The sequence below is a fragment of the Priapulus caudatus genome, unplaced genomic scaffold (genome assembly GCF_000485595.1).
Source record: "Priapulus caudatus unplaced genomic scaffold, Priapulus_caudatus-5.0.1 Scaffold30, whole genome shotgun sequence".
In the NCBI taxonomy this organism is placed as follows: Eukaryota; Metazoa; Priapulida; class Priapulimorpha; order Priapulimorphida; family Priapulidae; genus Priapulus; species Priapulus caudatus.
In genome coordinates this window covers 367,479-389,568 of record NW_014577091.1, presented here as the reverse complement: position 1 = coordinate 389,568, position 22,090 = coordinate 367,479, and the positions used below count along the sequence as shown (strand labels likewise).

The 22,090-nt window shown below is 43.2% G+C and overlaps 1 protein-coding gene across 1 annotated transcript in view; it reads left to right on the top strand.

Moving 5' to 3' along the window:
• Positions 1-17,726, top strand: part of LOC106816148 (pyruvate carboxylase, mitochondrial-like) — a 49,361-nt gene extending 31,635 nt beyond the window's left edge. The window contains exons 4-23 of the mRNA XM_014820705.1: positions 1,876-2,041; positions 2,593-2,738; positions 4,200-4,317; positions 4,508-4,614; positions 5,248-5,411; positions 7,191-7,353; positions 7,754-7,936; positions 8,510-8,747; positions 9,029-9,253; positions 9,986-10,142; positions 10,500-10,606; positions 10,767-10,900; positions 11,740-11,989; positions 12,868-13,112; positions 14,227-14,406; positions 14,734-14,883; positions 16,274-16,375; positions 16,682-16,822; positions 16,993-17,094; positions 17,314-17,726. Of these exons, the coding sequence (XP_014676191.1) occupies positions 1,876-2,041; positions 2,593-2,738; positions 4,200-4,317; positions 4,508-4,614; positions 5,248-5,411; positions 7,191-7,353; positions 7,754-7,936; positions 8,510-8,747; positions 9,029-9,253; positions 9,986-10,142; positions 10,500-10,606; positions 10,767-10,900; positions 11,740-11,989; positions 12,868-13,112; positions 14,227-14,406; positions 14,734-14,883; positions 16,274-16,375; positions 16,682-16,822; positions 16,993-17,094; positions 17,314-17,466 (3,231 nt within the window). The 3' untranslated portion in view covers positions 17,467-17,726. The remainder of the gene's footprint in view (positions 1-1,875; positions 2,042-2,592; positions 2,739-4,199; positions 4,318-4,507; positions 4,615-5,247; positions 5,412-7,190; positions 7,354-7,753; positions 7,937-8,509; positions 8,748-9,028; positions 9,254-9,985; positions 10,143-10,499; positions 10,607-10,766; positions 10,901-11,739; positions 11,990-12,867; positions 13,113-14,226; positions 14,407-14,733; positions 14,884-16,273; positions 16,376-16,681; positions 16,823-16,992; positions 17,095-17,313) is intronic.
• The last annotated feature ends 4,364 nt before the right edge of the window (positions 17,727-22,090 follow it).

Genomic DNA, 22,090 nt, shown 5'->3' with positions numbered 1-22,090 from the left:
CGCACCAACTCACAACTACTTCTCAGTGTTGTTCTCTGTGCACGAGGCACTTAATTTACTCTTATGACCCCATATAAAATTGATAATTCTTCTGCTTGGATTGCATTATGCACTCAATGTAGGGTAATAGGGTAATAAAATACTTGGATACTTGGAAATGTGTTCTCGGCAACCAGGCCGCGTTCAGATGGTAGATGTATATATATATATATATATATATATATATAGTGTAGACAATCATTATACACTAAACTGACTAAAGACATAATTAATACTCGGCATACGACTAGATGGAATTAAAAAGGGATATGAATTGTAGAGATGTATATGAAGTTCAAGGATAACTGCAAAAGGTCAATCAGGAGTTCACTCTACTGCAATAGCATGTGCAGTGGAGAAATAGACATGCCTATCAGAATGATGGACCTACTCTTTTTCTGTATTCGTATCTTGTGTTGGTTTTCACGCACTTCTGCTGCAAACTGCTGTCGAGACATATGGAGGTATCATGCCGTTATCTATTCATACGAGATTACATGCCAGTGTTGTAGTCGAGTCCACGCCACCCGAGTCCGAGTCCGAGTCCGAGTCCGAGTCCAGTTTTGATTTTCAAAAAGGGGGGCACAGACCGACAAGGCCGCTCACTTCTATGTATGTGTTTGTTTAAAAATGGTGGGTGTTTCCTGCCCCTGGATCTGTCACTTGTTTGTATTAGGTAGGAGTTTTAGTTTACAATATGTACAGTTATGTACTATGTAGTTGCCTCGAGCCAGCCTCAACCCGAGTCCAAGTCCGAGTCATTGCACTCTGAGGCCAAGGCCGAAGCCGAGTCCAAAGAAACCGGCCTCGAGACCTACAACACTGTTACATGCAGCCTAGCCTTGTTTACGACAGACAGCCCTGGGTGTTTACTGGCTCTGACAGTCGCATCCTAGCCCTTATATATGTATGGTGGCAGTGTTAAACGTAAATCTACCTTTTTTAAGCTATACAGCTGTAAAGCGTAGAGTACAATTTTAGGCCGACTGAACTGTTTTCTATTCCAAATTATCTGTCACTGCAAATTTCAACAGTTCAGTGTCATCCATGATGTTATCTATACCTTATGCTCTATGTAATGCCCCTAGCAAATGGTATCTGTAAGGCAAACATCTGATGATAGGATCAGATATATGGTAAGACCATCTTTGACTTTCATGATGCACTCTCAAGTTCTCATCCCATGTAAACGTTGGATTCAAAGTTTAACCATTTTTTTCAAGGCAAGTTTGCTATTGTTATCATAGGTGGCCAAGCCTACTCGAGTCTTATCGCTGAGTTTTTTGCTTTGCAGTGGAGCTGCTGTGATTTGTGGGCCTTTATTAATGTGCATAGAGTGTAAATGCACTAAGATGATGATGTTGCCGTGCTTGCGGAACTGCGCTGTATTTATGTTAACCGTTTTTGTAAAAAAAAAAACAGGGTTATTATAAGTTCAGGCAAGCTAGGTCCATCTCTGTTCGATTCAGTCCGTGTACATATGCAGTATTTTTTATAAATCATGGCCAATTAATAAAACCCTATCATCTTTACTGGTAATGAATACCTTTGCACACGTTCATGCATCACAATTATTGTGAAATAAGGCAGGGTTAATTGATTGTGATTTTTTAGTGTGTAATTAGAGGGTCTCATGAAAGTGGCAAGGGTTGTTATGTAAGTTTCAGTAATGCAGTGTCACTACTGTTGAAACTATCTTTGTATAAACTATAGTACGTCTTTACGGTATTTAAACTAGAACTTCGTAAGAGAAGATAATTATAGCGATCCTAAAGCTAACGAAATTAATTCTACTAACAAAATAATAACGTGTGGTTGTTCTCTTGCCTTGTTCAGGACAACAATGTGGATTCCATTCACCCGGGCTATGGCTTCTTATCAGAGCGTTCCGAATTTGCCCAGGCCTGCGTTGATGCAGGACTCAATTTCATTGGACCTACACCTGATATCGTGCAGAAGATGGGAGACAAAGTGGAAGCCAGGAAGATGGCTATAGCTGCAGGTTGGTGAGGGGCAGTATGCATGTGTCTGCCAGTGTAGCTTCGTTCGTGCGCATATTCCAATTTCTAGTAAGTGTGTTATTTTTAAAACGTGAACATAATGAGCAGATGCTTGCATGCCGCTGGCTACTACACCCAACCTGTATTAGCAGCTACTTCTGTAGAACGTATGTTTGGTTATAGTATGGTATTGATGTTTCCCTTTAATAACAGCTATACAGTGAAATCACAAAAGACACGTTCACCATCCGTTGTAACCACTGAGTGATCCTTATGTACAGGGTTGACTGGATATGATTGCTGAGGTGTTCTAGCTACATTGCTTTACTAAATTACATATCAGCAGGAAAAGTTTAAGGCATAAAAACGTGATGCATATACTAATCACACCAAAATATATATGCTGTAATGGGAGAATTATAGTCATTAAACTGTGGAAAATGCATCGTGCAATTAAGCAGACATGAATGTTGCACGCAACACTTCATTCATGTCTGTATACAGAAATAGTACAGAAGTGCTGAGCGTGCACACATGTCACTTTTGTGCTTAGGTGTGCCGGTGGTTCCTGGCACTCCAGGACCTGTCACCACAGTTGACGAGGTGATGGAATTTGTGGCAGATCATGGAATGCCCATCATCCTGAAGGCAGCTTTCGGCGGTGGTGGCCGCGGAATGAGGATTGTCAGAGAGCAGAAGGTAGAGCCTTGAGTCTTGCCTTCCTCTGTAGTTGACCCGTGGGCAGTGGCTCGAGGGTAGAACGTGGTTGTTGCTATATCCAGTTTAGTTGAACGACTGTCAGATACCTGAAGCTGAAGGTAAAACCCGATTCTTGCTTGCCCCTGCAATTGCTCTAGATACACATTCAACAAGACAAAACCTTGCTGTCGAGTAAGCTGAGCTTTGCAGCCCTCCATACTGAGTCTTCAAATGCAGTATAACATGAATGGTTTACACAATAGCTAAGTGTCCTGAATTTTACAACTTCCAGTTTTTGCTACAAAAGTTAAATTCGTAAATATGTGTAAGAAACAACTAAAATAAATATATTCATGAATGGAGAGTGACTTGATCACAAAGGATTTGTAAACGATTAAATTATAAAACTGAGGCCGAAGTGTGGAGATTTGTGTCATGCATGTTAAGATTTATTGAAAAAAATAGCAAAGTAAGTAGGGTACATTCGTATAATACAGAAATTTTACATTGCAAGATGAGATGTCACCTATGTTTTGATCATTCTAATTTGACACATAACAGGCAGAATTTTATCAATTAGTGTGACCTGTATACTTCTGGACCCGGTTCCACAGTCGTGGATTAACTTTAACCTTGAGTTAAGACTAACTCTGAGTTAAACTCACTAACTCTGAGTTAGTAAACTCCGAGTTAAATTTGGGTTTCATAAACATGGATTAAATCCTGAGTTAAGTAACTCAGAGTTAAATGTTTTAACTCAGAGTTAGTATCCCATAATTCCACGTAGTTAGAACAGATGAACACGATAGACGCATGATAGACGCATGATAGACGCACGAACATGGTAGAAGTACGGATGCCTGGATCAGCGTTGGTACGCCATCAATGGCCGACCAATGTATACCAAACGTAAACAAACACCTATGTTCCAGCGGCAGCGGGGGATCGGACACGGGGCAGTACTAGATAAACTAATTAGCTCTAGTACTAGTACCCTAGAGCTAAACTAACCTCGTAGAAACTAGTCTAAATGATTATACCGAAGACTATCTATAACTAAATCGAATCATAGATCGAATGTAACTTGATTTTTAACCCTGAGTTAAGAGTTAATCCAGGTTCGAACCAGAGTTAAATTTTAACTCTGAGTTAGGCATATTTAACTCAGAGTTAAAGTTAATCCACGACTGTGAAACGGAATTTAACTCCGAGTTAACTTTTAACTCAGAGTTAAGAGTTAATCCACGACTGTGGAACCGGGTCCAGGAAAACTAAACTCTGTGTAGAATAATGATTCTGGAAAAAATCAGGAATTATGGTGACTCCAATCATGCAGACTCGGTAGGAAACATCACCCATTTGTCTACCAGTATAGACTTGTTAAACAAGCGTTTTTTTGTTTACACTCAGTGTGGATAAGTGAATGTTTCCTGTGCGTACATTTTCTTTCTTCTATTGCAGGAACTTGAGGATGCTTTTAGAGTAGCGACCTCAGAAGCTCTGGCAGCCTTCGGCAATGGTTCCATGTTCGTCGAGAAATTCGTAGAGAGGCCCCGACACATAGAAGTGCAGATTCTAGGTGACGACACAACTTTTAAGCTTTTAGTTTTGTTGTTCATACTTGTAACTGTTTATGAGTAATGGCAATTTGATTTGTTTGTAAATTATGCGAAATTATGTGATGTAACGAAATTTCGTAATTTTGAATAAGGCGTATTGCCTGTACAATGCTATAGCAACTTTTTTAACATACGGTGGTGCTCTATTAGGTGACAAGCATGGTAACATTTCCCATCTGTATGAGAGGGATTGCTCTGTGCAGAGAAGACATCAGAAAGTGGTGGAAATAGCACCTGCACCAAACATCGAACCCGAGGTAGGTTCTAATTGACCATCAGTCTGTGCTCACACTCAGGTGTAGGCATAATAGTCGGTTATCTGTTATAACAACATTGCAGCTGCATGCACTATGTTGAAATGTATGCTGGAGTAATATGCCACCACCAGTTAAGGCAGCATTCCAGTCAGAACCGTAGAATTCCACCCATTTTCTTACCCACATCGTGCAATGTACTAACAGCTATCCAGCATTACATATCATTTGAGACTAGCGCACTACTCCGTAAATTGTGAAGCACGTGCAAGGTCAGTAAGACCAGAATATGGAAGCTTTGAAAGCCGAATTCGACATCTCCACGCAAAAAAATTGGGCGAACGCCGAGGCCGAATCTTGGCGAAGCAGCATAGGACGCTAGTGTCGGAGGAAGCGCGCTCGAGGCGACGGGCGACCCAGGGGCGTGTACAGGATTTGTACCAAGGGGGGGGGGTCTAACCGTAACCCAAACTTGCGTGCACGCGAAGGGGGGGGGTCTGGGTGGCCCTTCCCCAGAAAAATTTTGAAATTAGACCTTAGATGCGTTTTCTGCGCGAGCAGGGGGTGGTCCGAACCCCCTGGACCCCCCCCCTGTACACGCCCCTGCGACCGCGTTAACGGGGTCGCTGCTTGCAGGTGCGTGAGGCGCTGTGCGCGGACGCGGTGCGCCTATGCCACCATGCCAACTACGAGAATGCCGGGACGGTGGAGTTCCTACTCGACAAGGCCAGCAACCACTTCTTCATCGAGGTGAACGCGCGGCTGCAGGTGGAGCACACCGTCACGGAGGAGATCACGGGGTGAGCACGCGCCGGCCCGACAGCTGCACACCGCACTACCCTGCCTTTACCTTCCACACTGTACTACCCATGCTACCTCATCATAACTCCACATATACCCACGCTACCTCAGTATAACTCCACATTTACCTCCTTCCTACCTCAGTATAGCTCCACATTTACCTTATTCCTACCTCAGTATAGCTCCACATTTACCTCCTGCCTACCTCAGTATAGCTCCACATTTACTTCCTTCCTACCTCGGTTCCACATTTACCTTATTCCTACCTCACCATAACTCCACATTTACCTCTACCCTACCCCACAATAATTCCATGTTTACTCTACACGACCCTACCTTTACACCATCCTCCCGTAGGATAACTCTACCTTTACTTCATCATAACCTACCTTTACCCCACCTTTCTCCACTCTACCCCGATATAACTCCACCTTTTACTCCATCCTATATTTAACCCACCCACCCTAACTACTGCACCCTACCCCACCCCACCTTTACGACACTTACTCTGCCCGACCCTTTTTCACTCTGCTCTACCTCATTTGACCACCCTAAACATCATCTTCCTTTACACCACTCTACCCTTGCGTCCCACCCATCATCTCTTGATTGTCATAGTTTGTGCACATTGTTCACCGATATTTCCAGTGCATCTAGCACGTGTGGTCTTTCATGAGCTTGTAAAATAAGACTGCCGACTATCAGCGTATGTGCCCTCAGTGTATATAAGAGATAAATCACAGGTCAGCCAGTCACTCGTCAGGAAATGGTACCCAACGAACTCGGTGCCTGGAATATTTTCCCTTCAGGGTTTGAAATGGACATGAAATGTACTTTCCTCTGATAACCACAAAGAACCTGATAATCGATGTTTACGGTTTAGTTTCTTATCTATTTATCTTGTGAGGAAGTGCTCAGGCGAGGGAAAGATGCATAGTTTTTGAAATTTGAAAATGAGTGCTAATATCCAAGCATCAGAAATACGGCAATCTGTATTTCGTGCAACTCATCGCCAGGGCCACTGTATCTATAATAATTCCAAACACGTGTTATAGTATGTTATAGTATTCTAATCATGATCGGTAGCTATGATAAATGAACAACAAATAATTATGTGCATTGTTTATATTCCTATTCGCTTTTTAAGGCTTTGTTAATATATTAAGATCTTACTTGTATTTACTTGAATGATATAGTGTGGTGCTGGTTTCAAAAGATTTGCCCTTAAAGGGCAATGTTATCCTCATGCCCTATGCTCTATATGTAGAGCAAAGCCAAAGAAGTACAGTGGTTTCACCTTAAATGAGAGTATTGCAAATAATCATTAATGCACATGTATGTGGGGCATTGCCTGAATTGTCAGAACTGCCACTATGCCCAGCAAACCATTTATTTACGTCTTAAACCTCTCATGCTGATCTGGCGATTTTTAAAGGATAACCGCAAAATCGAGTTAGCTTTGCTGACGGCCGCAAACGTCACTTAATTACTTTTCCATGGCCCCCATTTGTTGCATTTCGTTTACTGCACACTAGCAATCTAAGCAGTATAGTCTGGTAATGTACACATGTCAGGCTCACTGTTGTCTAGGAGAGAGTGTTGTCTAAGTTCCAATATTTTTATTCATTACAAAAAACACGTCTGGGAAAGCGTTCGCAAATAGATTTTGTGCTGAAACATTTCACTTTGACCTTTACTTGATAGCATTCTGTGCCCATTACAATTAAAATGATGATTCTTTTCTGTGTTATGACGATATCACTTTAATGCTGTTGCAGAGTGGACTTGGTTGTATCACAGATCAGAGTGGCTGAGGGCAAGACGCTATGGGACATCGGGGTTACTCAGGATATGATCAACCTTAATGGCTGTGCTATCCAGTGCCGGATGACTACTGAGGACCCGGGAAGGAACTTCCAGCCTGATGCGGGCAGGATTGAGGTAGCGTTGATGTTCACAGAAGCCTCGTGGTCATAGACTTTGCCATCGCATTATATGTAAATATGGCCCTGTACTCATGAAGTCTATTTTGTGGCAGTCCACTGTGCGGACAGGGTCTGTATATGCACCTCCATGACTGTAACATATACATTGCTACGGTATGTCTTGAGGCCCCTTGCTTGTAGGTGTACCGCACAAGCAAATACACGAACACGATTGTACGGTGTGCGTTGAGGCAGTTTACTTGCTTGTGGGTGTACCGCACAAGTGAAGATTCAAACACAATTGTACGGTGTGCCACTGTGCGTTGAGGCTGTTTACTTGCTTGTAGGTGTACCGCACAAGCGAAGACACAAACACGATTTTACGGTGTGCGTTGATGCCATTTGCTTGCTTGTAGGTGTTCCGCACAGGGGAGGGCATGGGCATCCGTCTCGACGGCTCGGACGCGTTCGCGGGCGCCTACATCTCGCCGGACTACGACTCGCTGCTAGTCAAGGTCATCGCTCACGCGCGCAACCACCACACGGCTGCCGCGAAGATGAACCGCGCTCTAAGAGAATTCCGCATACGTGGCATAAAGGTGAGCGAACGGGTTAACAGGAAATTAGTGGAAATGGTAACGCGATACCAAGGTGGAGGGGAGCATGGGCGACGTCCATGGTAGGGAAAGCGTGTCATGACACAAAGATCAGTGAAAGGGGGTGGATGACGTCCAGAACAGGGAAGTGTTAAATGAGATATTGATGATCAGTTGAATGAGCTGGGTGTCATCCAGGGCAAAAAAAGGGCTTACGTGATACAAATGTGATAGTAAGTGGAGGGATGGAGGGATGTATTACAAAGAAAATGGAGAAAGTGGTGGGCAACATCTATAAAAGAGATTTAAAGGGTCATACCAAATTAAGGTACATGAAATTCAGGGGAATCAGTAATGGGGCAGTAACCGACTGTTAAGAACAACTGTCTAAATTATTACAATAGAAAGCCTGTATTTATTACATGAACATGAACATGTCTAGTCATGAACACAGCAGTATAAATAATTTGCTAAAGAACTTCGTGTGAGAGAATGAATAAGATGAAATCACGGCGCCAGTCATGCGGACACCAATTTGCGAGTTACCTTAAAGTATTCGCCTGAACCCACCTTCAGACGAACACACCATTCCTGTTGAACGTGCTTGAGAACAAGCGGTTCTTGAACGGCACGATCGACACCTACTTCATTGACGAGCATCCCGAGTTGTTCAAGTTTGCGCCGACCTTGAACCGCGCTCAGCGTCTGCTCATCTACCTCGGCAACACGATCGTCAACGGGCCGCAGACGCCGCTAGCGACAACGCTCTTGCCGTCACGCACCGAGCCGAAGCTGCCGGAGACGCCCGGACAACGTAAGCAGAAGCGACCCGCGAGCAGGCGACGAACAGGCCGCGCATTGCGCAATTTGTGATTCGTGATTTCTTAATTTGCGAGCCTAATGGACGAGTGTAAATACTTGTTTAATGTGGTTAATAGACCGTTTGCTAACAATTATGAGGGCATTCAAATATAAATCTGTTTATTTCTTATATGTACAGTGAATCAGCGATAGCGAAATTGAGTGATGTTTTAGTTTTAAGAGCCATCTAAGATAAATTGTTAACGCTGTGTTCGCACACATGCTGACTTGTAGGAGTGCCGCCTCCAAAGGGCTACAAGCATATCCTAGACACAGAGGGGCCAGAGGCGTTCGCCCGTGCTGTCAGGAAACACGAGGGCCTGCTACTCATGGACACGACATATCGTGATGCCCATCAGTCCCTGCTAGCGACCCGAGTGAGGACCTATGACCTCAAGCGCATCTCGCCGTTTGTTGCGCACAACTTTAACAATCTGTATGCGCTGGAAAACTGGGGAGGTAGGTATCTGTTGTCATGGATACTATATGCTCACACCCAACTCTTGCTGTCCATGTGTTGAAATTATATGTTTAGTAAGCATGACTATATGCTATGACTAAATGGCTAAATATTAGAACATATAGACATTGCTATATTTAAGTGGTGATTACAGACTAGGGAGGGGTAGTATGAGCATTACGAAAACTTAAACATGACGTTAGAAAATTGATAAAAATTGAAGCGCCATTGACAGGATCGAAAAAATTGTCTGTTGTCTGTGTGAAAAACATTGAATGCTTTTTCAAGAAGAGATTGTGCTCAAAAACATTATCGTAGCAATGTTCCATGAAATGTTCGGCAATGTGTGTTCCGAACAATGTTTCTGAAGATCGGAAATGTTTGATATCTCGAACATTGTTCGTCGAATGTTCGTCAATGTGCGCTGAATGTCGAACGATTCTAGGAACATTTGTAAAGTAGTAACCAATAGCAGCACGATATGTGGTCACATGATTTTTGTGCCCAATTATGCGCCGATCACGTGACTCTTTACAACACAGCTACTAGACGGCGCCAGGAGGTTATTCGCTGCAAAATGTTCGGCAATGTGCGCTCAGCAATTGTTCACCCGCACATTGCCAGACAAAAACATTTGTTCGGGAAAATGTTCGGCAATGTGCGCCAGGCTTAAGCACGTTGCATCGTGAGTTCACGAGGTGTCTGACGTGCTGTTGTTGCCATGACGATAGGTGCGACATTCGACGTGGCAATGCGCTTCCTCTACGAGTGTCCATGGGAGAGGCTGGCGGCACTGCGCAAGCTCATCCCCAACGTACCCTTCCAGATGCTGCTGCGAGGAGCGAACGCCGTCGGTTACACGACATACCCAGACAATGTCGTGTTCGAGTGAGTAAAAGAGTGCCTATGCGTGGCACGTGGAGTTTGTAGTCTTTCTGCGATGTTTGGACATTCGCAGACCACGTCGTGTTTCAGTTGGTGAAATGGCCCCAGCACGTGCAGGAGATTTGGTGCATGTACCTCCGTGAAACGTTTGGTTGTTGAATTGCTGGTCACGAGTGCAATATTTGCGGCATTGACGCTTTCACGTTCTTCTCGGATATCGTGATGGCTGTAGCTTCCACATGATTGCGCACGGTGCTTCGGGTTTGTATGAGCGCATGTATGTGTGTAACACTCATTCAAGCTTTTATATATATATTATATAAGGATTTTATTAATCGTCTGCCTTTCCTCTCACTCTAGGTTCTGCAAGTTGGCTAAGCAGTGCGGCATGGACATATTCAGGGTTTTTGACTGCCTAAACTACATGCCCAACCTAATACTGGGAATGGAAGCTGCTGGCAAAGCTGGTGAGTTTAACCGAACATGTTTTGGCATGCTCTTTTTTGGCAGGCATGTTTTTGCCTGCATAGTAGGGATTTTCATCTTTCTATAAATGCTCATTTATACAAACAAGCTGTAATTCCGCTTATTGCATTCTAAAGTTTATGCGTATTTACGTACATCCAGGCGGTGTGATAGAGGCAGCTATATCGTACACTGGTGACGTGGCCGATCCATCTAAGACCAAATACACACTCGACTACTACATGAATTTGGCAGATGAATTGGTCAAGGCGGGGACACACATACTGGCAATCAAGGTGAGCCAGTTTGCCTGCTCTGAACTCAGTAGTCAGTTTCAGTAGCAGGATTCTTGGGATTTTTGGTGCTGCAGTTTTGAATTATAATTATTCTGTGTCATCAATTTGAGTAGTAGAATTTCTTTTCAAAGCAATTGCCAATAAATTCCATGCCGGATGCCATCGGGATAAGTAAATTGCTTTACAAGTATCTTCAGGTTCATCTTCATACTATAAAAAAATGCTAGGATAACACTCCACGCATGCCATGGCTAGGATCGTAATCTTGTGTTGGTTTATCGCGGAATGAAGTTGCGTCAAGGCGGCTCGCATTCGTGTTGCAACGTGTGGCGAGTGATTGCGCGCTCTCTCGTTTTCGTAGGACGTACTACTACTACTACTGCTACTACTACTATAACCCTTCAGTCTCCTGGTAGACAGGTCATTTGTGAACTCTCTCCATGTCGCTCGGTTGGTCTCCTTCCGCTCCATTTCCCTCCAGGTGTAGCCCTCCTTCTTTAGTTCCTCCTCCGAGTCTCGCCTCCAGGTTGCTTTAGGCCTTCCTACCAGACGTTTTCTTTCCGGGTTCCAGCTCAGCGCCATGCTTGTTATGTCGGTCGCTTCCTTCCGCTGTGCGTGGCCCACCCAGCCCCATTTCCTTCTTCTCATTTGGATTTCGATTGGGGTCTGATTTGCCCTTTCCCAGAGTTCTTTATTTGTGATGGTGCACGGCCAAAATATTCCTCAAGGATCTTCCTCAAGCATTCGTTAACAAAGCTTTGGATTTTTTGGATTATTTTGGCTGTTAGTTTCCATGTTAGCCCCATTTCTCTCTTCTGATTTGGATCTCGTCTTCGCAGGACATGGCCGGCGTGATGAAGCCCCGGGCGGCCACGCTGCTGATCGGCTCGCTGCGTGAGAAGTACCCCTACCTGCCGATACACGTGCACACGCACGACACGGCCGGCGCCGGCGTCGCGTCCATGTTGGCGGCGGCGCATGCGGGAGCGGACGTCGTCGACGTAGCCGTCGATTCCATGTCCGGCATGACGTCGCAGCCGAGCATGGGAGCGATGGTCGCATCCGTGCAGGGTTCCGACCTGGACACAGGTAACGATGCAGCGCGTGCGCGGCGGTCGCCATGCAACGCAGCGTCCGGCGCGGCAGCTGCGGTGCACTGCAGCGTCTGCCGTGCCAACTCTTGCGTAGAGCAGTGCTTCTTAAATTATTTCAGTGTCATTCACCCGCGGAGTCTCCATCATAAAATTTCATTCAACCGCAATTAAATTTCCTTATGTTTTTGGTAAGTTTCATTCACCCCAAACTAATTTCGTTCACCCTTGGGTGAACCATTCACCAATTTAAGAAGCAATGGCATAGAGTATGTGATGGCAGCTGTTGTGCAGCATGGCATTTACCAAAGCAGCTGTTGTACACAGCGCATCATATGCTATGGTGACTATAATGCAGTTTAGAACCTGCCATGGCAACTGTTGTACACAGTGCACCACCTTCCATAACCTATAGTGAATATCTTATTTAAACCAAAAGCTGTTATGGGCACACACTCAGTATTTTACTTACAAATCTCCACAAGCCATTTATACTATTCCTCATGAAATTTCAGGCATCTTCCTAATTGTCTAACAGGTAACCTTTCTTGTGCAATCTGATCCAGGCACCAACCCTTGGAAACGTGTCTGCTGGGTTAATTTTTAACATGCACTTTTTTGCATTATGTCAGACATCGACCTGTTGAAACATTTTTGTCATCTTTGTCAGCTAATGCGGGACCTTTTGCGTAAACTTTTGCGTGACCTCTTCCCCCCACATGCATCAACCTGAAGAGTAAGTTTCTCCCACATTCGCCGTCTTAGCTCGACCTCTTGCGTGGCCTCCCCCCCCCCAACATGCATCGATCAGAAGAATGCGTTTTTCCCACGTTCGTCGTCTTGCACTTGACCTCTTGCGTGACCTCTTCCCCCCAGGCATCGACCTGAAGAAGGTGTATGCGTACTCGGCGTACTGGGAGCAGGCGCGGCTGCTCTACGCGCCCTTCGAGTGCTCAGTGACGATGAAGAGCGGCAATGCGGACGTGTACGAGCACGAGATTCCCGGCGGCCAGTACACGAACATGCAGTTCCAGGCGTTCAGCCTCGGCCTTGGCGAGCAGTTTGAGGAGGTGAAGAAGGCCTACATCGATGCCAACCACCTGCTGGGCGACGTCATCAAGGTTCGCACCCTGCTCTGTCTCGTGTGGAGGGTGTTCGGGTGGGGAGGCGGGAAGGGTTAGGGTAAGAGAGGTGGGGAGGGAGTCTGTGTAAGTCGCAAAGTTGTAATGTTTGCTGTGCCGTCGTTGTTTTTGTGTCATCACGCAGCAGTTCACGCGTGTATTGCAAATGGCCACTATATGGAGACAGGCTGTACACTATCTCATAGACTCGTAGTCTAGCAGACACGAGTACGATTTTTATAGTACCAGGGGCCGGTTTCACGGAGCGTGATTAACTTTAATTATAATTAAATCACTAATCATGATTAACATCCCGTAATTATGATTAGTTAATCATACTTAAAAATCTGTTTCACGAAGTGATTTAATTACATATTTAACTAATCACATAATTAGCCGACTTAAACATGAATTACACTGTATTCAAAATAGCGGACAACGCAAAAAGTACCTGCAAAACAGTACCTGAAAATGAATTAATTTGCAATTATAATTACTAAATTAGTACAGCTAATCTTAAATAATTTAAATTTCCTTGGGATAAAATGGAAGTAAAATTTCCAATTGTAAAATATGCAGCCTACTTACTGTACTAGTAATAGCAACTAATTATGATTAGTGGATTTAATCATGCTCCAGAGTAGAATTAAATATTTTGATTAACTTAATCATGATTAAAGTTAATTACGCTTTGTGAAACAGTCGCTTCCATTTAATTACGGGAGGTTAATCATGATTAGTGATTTAATCATCATCATCATTAATCATTAATCATTAATCATTAATGATATCAAAGTTGGGAACACTCCTAATGGAGCGTTAGCTTATAAGGACTTAATTACGCATCGTGAACCCCAGGTCTTAACCAGAATGAAGACGAAACATGTGTGTCAGTTGTATGCGTGGAAGTGTTTATGCCTGTATGCTCTCTCTTCCATGTGCACGTGCATCTGTGTGTTGGTGTACGTAAGTGCACTTTGTCTATGTGATGCCTGTCAGTATATGTTTGTGAAGGTTTGTGTACGCGCAAACGTTTGCGAGTCCGTGGGTGTGATTACTGTCGTGTCGCCTCCCTATCGTTAATGGCTGGCTTTTCCGCGTGTGTCTCTGACAGGTGACGCCGTCTTCCAAGATCGTCGGAGACTTGGCGCAGTTCATGGTGCAGAACAAACTGAGTAAGCAGGACGTAGAGGACAGGGCAGATGAGCTCTCCTTCCCAGTGTCGGTGATCGAGTTCTTCCAGGGAGTGCTTGGCAGGCCATACGGAGGCTGGCCCGAACCGCTGCGCACAAAGGTACGAGTGCGGACATCACGAAACTGAGCATACTGACCCCACGACGGTCAAATGCAGTTAAGTGCTTGCCACATTGCTATCTCTAGTCAGACGTTAAAAATGTCCGTCAAGGTGATGTTATTGTTGGCTTGGATCAGAGTTCATTATCCTGGCACTGTATAGTGACGTGGGATCGCAAGAGGACGAGGCGTCAGTGCATTAACAGTTTCACTTGTTGTGTGCAGTTGCTTCTCGTAACACCTGCAGCTGAGGCTCAGCGTAGAAAGATTTGTTGGCAGCTTACCGCATTTCATATTGAGGCGAAATTGGATTTTGTTTCGGGCGTAGATCCTGCGTGGGAAAAAGTCTTTGGACGAGCGGCCAGGAATGCATATGGAACCACTTGACCTGCATAAGTTGAAACACGATCTCATCGAGAAACACGGCGAGGACAACATCAACGAATATGATGTCATGAGCGCTGCCATGTATCCCAAGGTGTGTGACCCTATCTCTGTCCCTACTGCAGTGTAACCATGCCCTGCCGAGGTGTGGTTTGTCTCGTGGTTGTTTAATTCAGCACCTCTGCTCCTACTGTAGACTAATCGTGCTGGTTAGAGTGTAGGTAACATCCTGTACTGCAGGCCAAATTGTGTGTACCCCTCCAGCCTTTCTGCAGACCTGCCAACCCTTACGATTTTAACTGAAAAACCTACGATTTTTTACGACTTGAAAATTAATGTGTTTTTTACATTGTGAGCCGAGAAATATCTGGCGATTGTGGGCGCAGCCATATTGGATCACGCGTTCACGTTGTTCTCGCGTGATCTAGAGTTAGTCCCATCATTCATTGCGCGCATAACATACAAACAAAATGGCCGCCTGCTGCAAGAAAAGAAAGGACGTGGATATTTGTCCGAGCATCGGACACCTGTTCGTATGCGCTATTCGTCCGAACAGTTGTTGCGCATGCGCTGTTCATGTTGTATTACATAAATGTAATATAATGCTAGTCTAGGGAGTCGCCTACTCTCTAACCCCAACCCTCACACTAACTATAAACCGACTCGGATCTCTTATATACTTGAGTCATAGTACCAAACACTATCTATGGTGTATAACCACATACGCATCTATGCAGGGGCGTCACAGCCGTAGGGCTGCCGTAGCAAAACGCTCATAGCAATTTAGCATTTTAGAGCGTCTAGATTTCAAAACAAAATTTTATGGGGGGAGACCCCCCAGACCTCCCCTTCACACTTCCTACCTCCGGCACTCGTGCCGTGCGCCTGCGGCATGCAACATGAACAGCGCATGCGCAACAACTGCTCGGACAAATAGCGCATACGAACAGGTGTCCGATGCTCGGGCGAATATCCACGTCGGAAAAGAAAAGCCTTACTATTTTCATGAATCACAGGTTGGCAGGTCTGCCTTCTGTAGAGTAACCGTGGTGGTTTAGGTTTAGCTAGTTACAGTGTCATGTTCCCCATGCAATGTCTTTTCCTCTATCAGTGCAGTAGAGTAATGGTGGCGGGTTGAGTTTAGTTACAGTGTCATGTACACCCAGGTGTTACACCCGATACAGTAATGCTGTAGGGCATGCCATGGTGGGCCTAATGCTGAGTGGAGAGTGTGGGTTAGACAGCATTGGGAAAAGAGTTTCGGAAGAAGTAGTTGGCATTCCCATTGATATCCACAAAGATTACCTTTTCTAGTTCGACTCGACTAGTTGGCTAAATTATTACCTCACGTTTGGAAAAGAAATGATTCGCTAGAAAAAGACCTTTTGCAATAACTTCAAAAGAGTATTAAACTTGAGCTATAATGACTTAATGAAGTCGTTCGCGTAAGTGTTGTCTTTAATTTTGGGCTGATATCTTTTCAGGTGCTCGATGACTACAAGAACTTCTATAGGCTGAATGGGCCGGTGACCACACTACCCACAGGTCTGTTCTTCGTTGGTCCAAAGATCGCTGAGGAGTCAACGGTAAGTTTGCCTCCCCCCCCCCACCCACTCTGCCTCTTACCAAGTGTACGTAGCACTTACCAAAAATGAATCAATGTGCTCATATCTGCTGATCACTTGTCCCAGTGGTCTTTAATGGTGTGACCTTTATAGAAGTGCTATCATCTCTAAAAAAAAATTTTTTTTATGTTTCCTAATGTGCATGCATGTGAATACTCGATCATTACCAAGGGACGTGCAAACGTGTGGGTACTAATCCCCTGTGGGTGTGTGTCTCCCATCTGATATCTCATGATTTCATTGCCTGTTTGCTGTATGTACATGCAGGTTGAAATCGAGACAGGAAAGACGTTACATATCTCCACTCTGGCGATGTCTGAGCTCAACTCTCAGGGCCGGAGGGAGGTGTTCTTTGAGTTGAATGGACAGTTGAGAACTTTGCTCATCAAGGATTTGTCAGCACAGAAGGTTGGCTATGCTTGTAGAAGTCACAGTGCATAGAGAATCATTGTTGCAGAATTATGTGTCAATGTAAATGGATTATTAATGAATTGGATTAATCAAGTTTAGTATTTTTTAAACTTGTATTTCTTATTGTGTCATTAAAGAAATATCACCCTGTGTGAATTGTTTTTTAGTTGATTTCACACCATCCCAAGGCAGATAAGGAGATTAAGTCACAGGTTGGAGCACCTATGCCCGGCACAGTCGTTGACATAAGAGTCAAGGCTGGTGATGAGGTGAGTAAGAAGGACTAGTCCTGTTTAAAGCTAGCTGTATCTGGTGTCATAGTTGTAAAGCTGAATTGGCCTCGCACACACGTAATCGCAATAACGATAATGTTTATATAGCATTACAAAATTACAACCTAGAGAGATACTTTTACGATTATAGATACTTTAGTGTAACTTGTGCTAAAGTAAACTTTTTGCCATTTTTTCCCGTCTCTACATCGCTAGGTTGAGAAGGGCGATCCACTCGTGGTTCTTTCTGCCATGAAGATGGAGATGGTTGTGAATGCAACCAAGGGAGGCACGGTCAAGCAGGTCCATGTTAAGAATGGACAGAAGCTGGAGGGTGAGGACCTGCTCGTTGAGATGGAGGAGGAGTAAACTTGTCATTACAACTCATCACGATGTAGCTGCTAAAATATTCGCACGCGCGCGTGCGTAAATGCGCATACACATACATACAGCTTGTTTTGCGACCAACTCTACCGATGGTGATGGATGATTCTGTGAAGGGAATTGCCTGGAGGTGGCGCCATGAACACTTGCATATTTGGGTGTTGCTATCTCCCGGGCGTGGAGGGAGGTCACGTGATAACGTTGACGATGACGTTCAAAACGTTAACCCTAACGGTAACCCTCAATCCAACACCGCCAACACTAACCCTCACACTAAATATATATGTGTCGCCACGCTATATATAGGCATTGTGATCCACAAAAATTAATCTATGATGTGGGGACAGATATCATGATGCAAAAACCCTAACCCTAATCCTAATCCTAACCCTAAACCTAATCCTAACCCTAACCCTGACCCTAATCCTAACACTATCTCAACACTAGTGCTGCCACGTTGCGGTCACCTCCCTCCACGCCCGGGGGATAGCATTACCCTGCATATTTAGACATCGATCCACCGATCCCCTAGGGACATGTGTTACAGTCATCATGCACTTGTGCACGTGCACTGTCCCTGCTTCAGGAGGCTGGGTGATTGCAACCTACTTCATGGCTAGGGGACATACTGCTGCCATCTACAGGACTTGTAAATAGTCATTGGGTTTGTGTATGACGGGTGTGTTTTCCTAGTTAAATGATTGGCTCCTGGGCATTTGAAGGTCTCGTTTTTGAATAGGGAGGGGGTACACTGTAAATGCAACATATGTGATGCTAAGTCTTACTACTTTACCTTTTTGCTTTAATGTAGGCTACAAATATGTTCACAATGAAGTAATGGAAATTGCTTTAGCAATGTGTTTTGAATCCCCTGGCCTATCAATGGAAGTGCGTTATATGCAGTATTATGAATGTAGCTTGTCGAGTGGGAAATTATCACTGTTTATTCCACGTAATATGGCTGTAGGTTCTTAGGGTAGAAGAAATATTTCCTACTGAATTGTCATTAGCAGCCTGCTTGTCTGAGAGTTTCACTTGTCTATACGATGACTGTTTTCTCATATCTGCATACACCCGCTGTTACCACCCGGATTTGCTCAATGGCTTGTACAGGTGGTCTGTATAAGCACAAGTTCGTTTGCTATATCTTTAGCTTACGTATATTGCGCCGGGGGCATTTTTAATGAGCATGAATCATTATGTGTTCGCTATTATTAGATCTAGTCGTTAAGACGTTAACCAACTGTTACCTGAATTAATCATGCAAAGTGCTGTCAGCACTGCTGAGCATTTGTGGGCATAGTGTTGTCCTACAGACAGTCTTAAGTCGTCATACAAGTTGTTATTTTCTGGAGAGATCATGTAATTATATACCCCGAGTAATCATGGTACCGGTGTTGCCTAGTTGAGCTTTTTTTGGCTCAGGAGCAGTTGTTGATTATTACGTTTGCATACCACAGTCACAAGGCTAATAGTATAATATTGGTACGTGCAATTTTATCTGCAGCTGACAAAAATGTGTATAATATATTATTTTGACACACATTAAGCCAGCGGTGGATATATATTTGCTATTAGCCCATTCGGAGTGTCGTATGCAGACATAGACAAACAGACAGGGTACAATAATATTGATTTAGCATTGTTACCTTGCTGCCAGCTATCATGTTACAATTGCCACCACGTTGCATTGTTGCAATCGTTTTAGTCTGCACACTGCCATTTGTATTGCAAAGGCAGTTGGAAGTGATCACCTGCTCGGAGTGTTGCTGAACTAGGTTTTGTAGATTTAATGAGGTGAAGGCCAGAACTGTTCGTAACAGTTTACAAAATCTAATTCTCTCAATTCACGTTATTGTTGTTGGGTGCTTTACATCAAAAATACATGCTAACGTCACCACTATACTGTTGAGTTTGTAGTAGAACAATGTCTGTAAAAATTTATGAAGTTGTTGGCTAATATAAGCAATTGTAAAGTAATTCTGAAGTTAAGTTTTGATACCAGACTGTCAGGTGAAATGCGAAAAAGATGGCATCAACTCTCTTTGTCATAAACCACACAAACAATGCCAACAGTTTTCTGGCAAAACCATCACAATTTATTATACTAAATAACATCCTATATCTGTAGTAATACCATAACAATTCACCATCCAATCTTTTATTTTGCAAGGCAGTCTATATATATATGTATATTATATATACACACCCAGAATTGAATTTTTACATGGTAATTAGTGCTGCACAGTTAATTTGCTAGTTAATTTTAAGCTAATCAGATACCTAATTTGAACAAAGGCACATGCATTGCAATAAATCTTGTGGTACAACATTTTCATAATCTACACATACCTTAGTTTATATCAAGAGCCTTTATACGCTCTTGTTTATATCAAATACAGGTAGACAAAAATAAATGACCCATATGTAAGTATTGTAACCCTACATAAATTTAGAAATATATTTATTATAATTAAATTTAATAAAATATATAAGCAGGAATATCTACACAGTAAAAATGAACTTGTACATGCTTTGACTACATAAGAAACTAAAAGGAATAATTCAAATGAGTTGGCCAACTTTATAGTTATTGCAGTAGAGTATCACTGATTAATTATGTTCTCTGTCTATATATCACAAAAGTTGAGCTTCTTTCACCATTAGAAGCTGCATGGGATATGCATATCATTACACATTGTACCTTCCAAGTATGCATCTACCGGGTACAACAAGTATCTTCTGTACCTATACCGGCATATAGATGCTTGTTGCATCATACACAAGCAGTAATAACATATGGCACACGCAAGCACACTGTTAAACCTTTTCCAACATAAAGCTACTATATGGTAGGAACGTGGAATTAGAATTTGTAAAAAATAGAAACATCTCGTGATATACTACTCCTACATACTTTATATAGTAAAATAATCACTTGGCCCACATAACATTTCATTTATAACTATACTTTGTTAAGTGAATAGAGAAAATTGAGTAGGATAACCTAAACGAAAGTGGTTTGGAAGCATAGCTGGATTCCAAATTCAGGCACTGCAGTTGTAAACTTACCTACCCATTTGTAATAACCTATAACCTACCAAAACATTCATCACCATGGGACAGAGACCACACCAAGTGCATGAGCATAACATTGTTGAACACAGCTATCGTGCAACAGATGGTGTTTAAAATGCACTGTCAAAAAAAAATCTGAATATAATAACCTAATATAATAAACCTGATGAAAAATCTACTTATTGGCAACACGGACCTTTTATGACCTTTCAGGAAATGCATGAAAAGCTCGGCTTCATTAAGGAGGCATACAACAGTAAGCCTCCGCAATTGTTCACCGTTGCACTATATCGTCTCTAGAAAATGCCTTTTTTAGCATTTTTTCCCGCAGAAATTCGGCACTAGAGTGCAATAATTTGCATTATGCACGCAAGTTAGATGCCTCGTGGACGTCTAGAAAGCATTAGAAGTAAAATTGGTCTTGTTGTGCGTGCGTGCGTGGATGCGTATTGCGATTGGTATACCATATATTAATACCAATATATTTATACCAGACGTCCCAAGTGTCCCGGTCTCACCGGGATCGTCCCGGTGCAAGTTCATGCTGGTCCCGGTGCCCCGTTAAGAATCCAGAAAGTCTCGATCGTAACATTTTTCAGCCATATTTTAAAATTTACAACAGTAAATTACTAAATTTGCTGTGGTTGTTGATGTACTTTTATTCCAGCGAACAATAAAGGGCCACAAATGTCAAACACGTTTGTTTTCACAATAAATTTGTGTTTTATTTTACATGTATATACTTTATAAAAAATGGTGATGCGCCGCGACAAACACATGTTGCAGCCCGACACATTTTTTTTCCTGTTTTTGCGCACCGCGAAAAAACGGCGATGGACCATTATCACAAGTGATCCCTTTCTTGGATTTTCCCAACTTGGGACCTCTGTTTATACTCAACCCTATCATACATTGGTTAGGTGTCAGAAGTTCAGAACTATTAGATAGTGCTGACCCCTACCGTTCTTGTAGTAGCAGTACAAGTAAAGCTAAAGTTAGTATATACTGTAACTTTATATAATACTATAACAGGCCCGTAGCCAGGGGGGGGGGTTCGGGGGGTTCGAACGAACCCCCCCCCCGAGCCCCAGCCCCCCCAAGCAAAAAAAATTGACGCATACCGCTGCCGCACCCGGCAGTTAGATGCGATATGATATGACTACTAGGCACTTAGGATATGACTACTAGGCACTTAAAAAAAAAATAACCCTAACACTAACCCTACCTAACCTAAACCCTAAACCTAACCTAAACCCTAACCCTAACCCTAAAAAAAATTAAAAAAATTAAATTAAAGTGCCTAGTAGTCATATCATATCGCATCTTTCTGTCCTTTGCACCGCTGCCAGGCAGTGGTTTCTATAACAATTTTCAGCTATTACAAAATTTTATCCTACAAATAAAAATTATCCTTAAATTTACCACATTGAAAAAATAATAATTAATTAGCAGCTATCGGTTTACTTTTTTTAATATGCCAACATTACTTTTCATTGTGACATTTGTGCTGGAATGTTGTGCCACTTTCAGT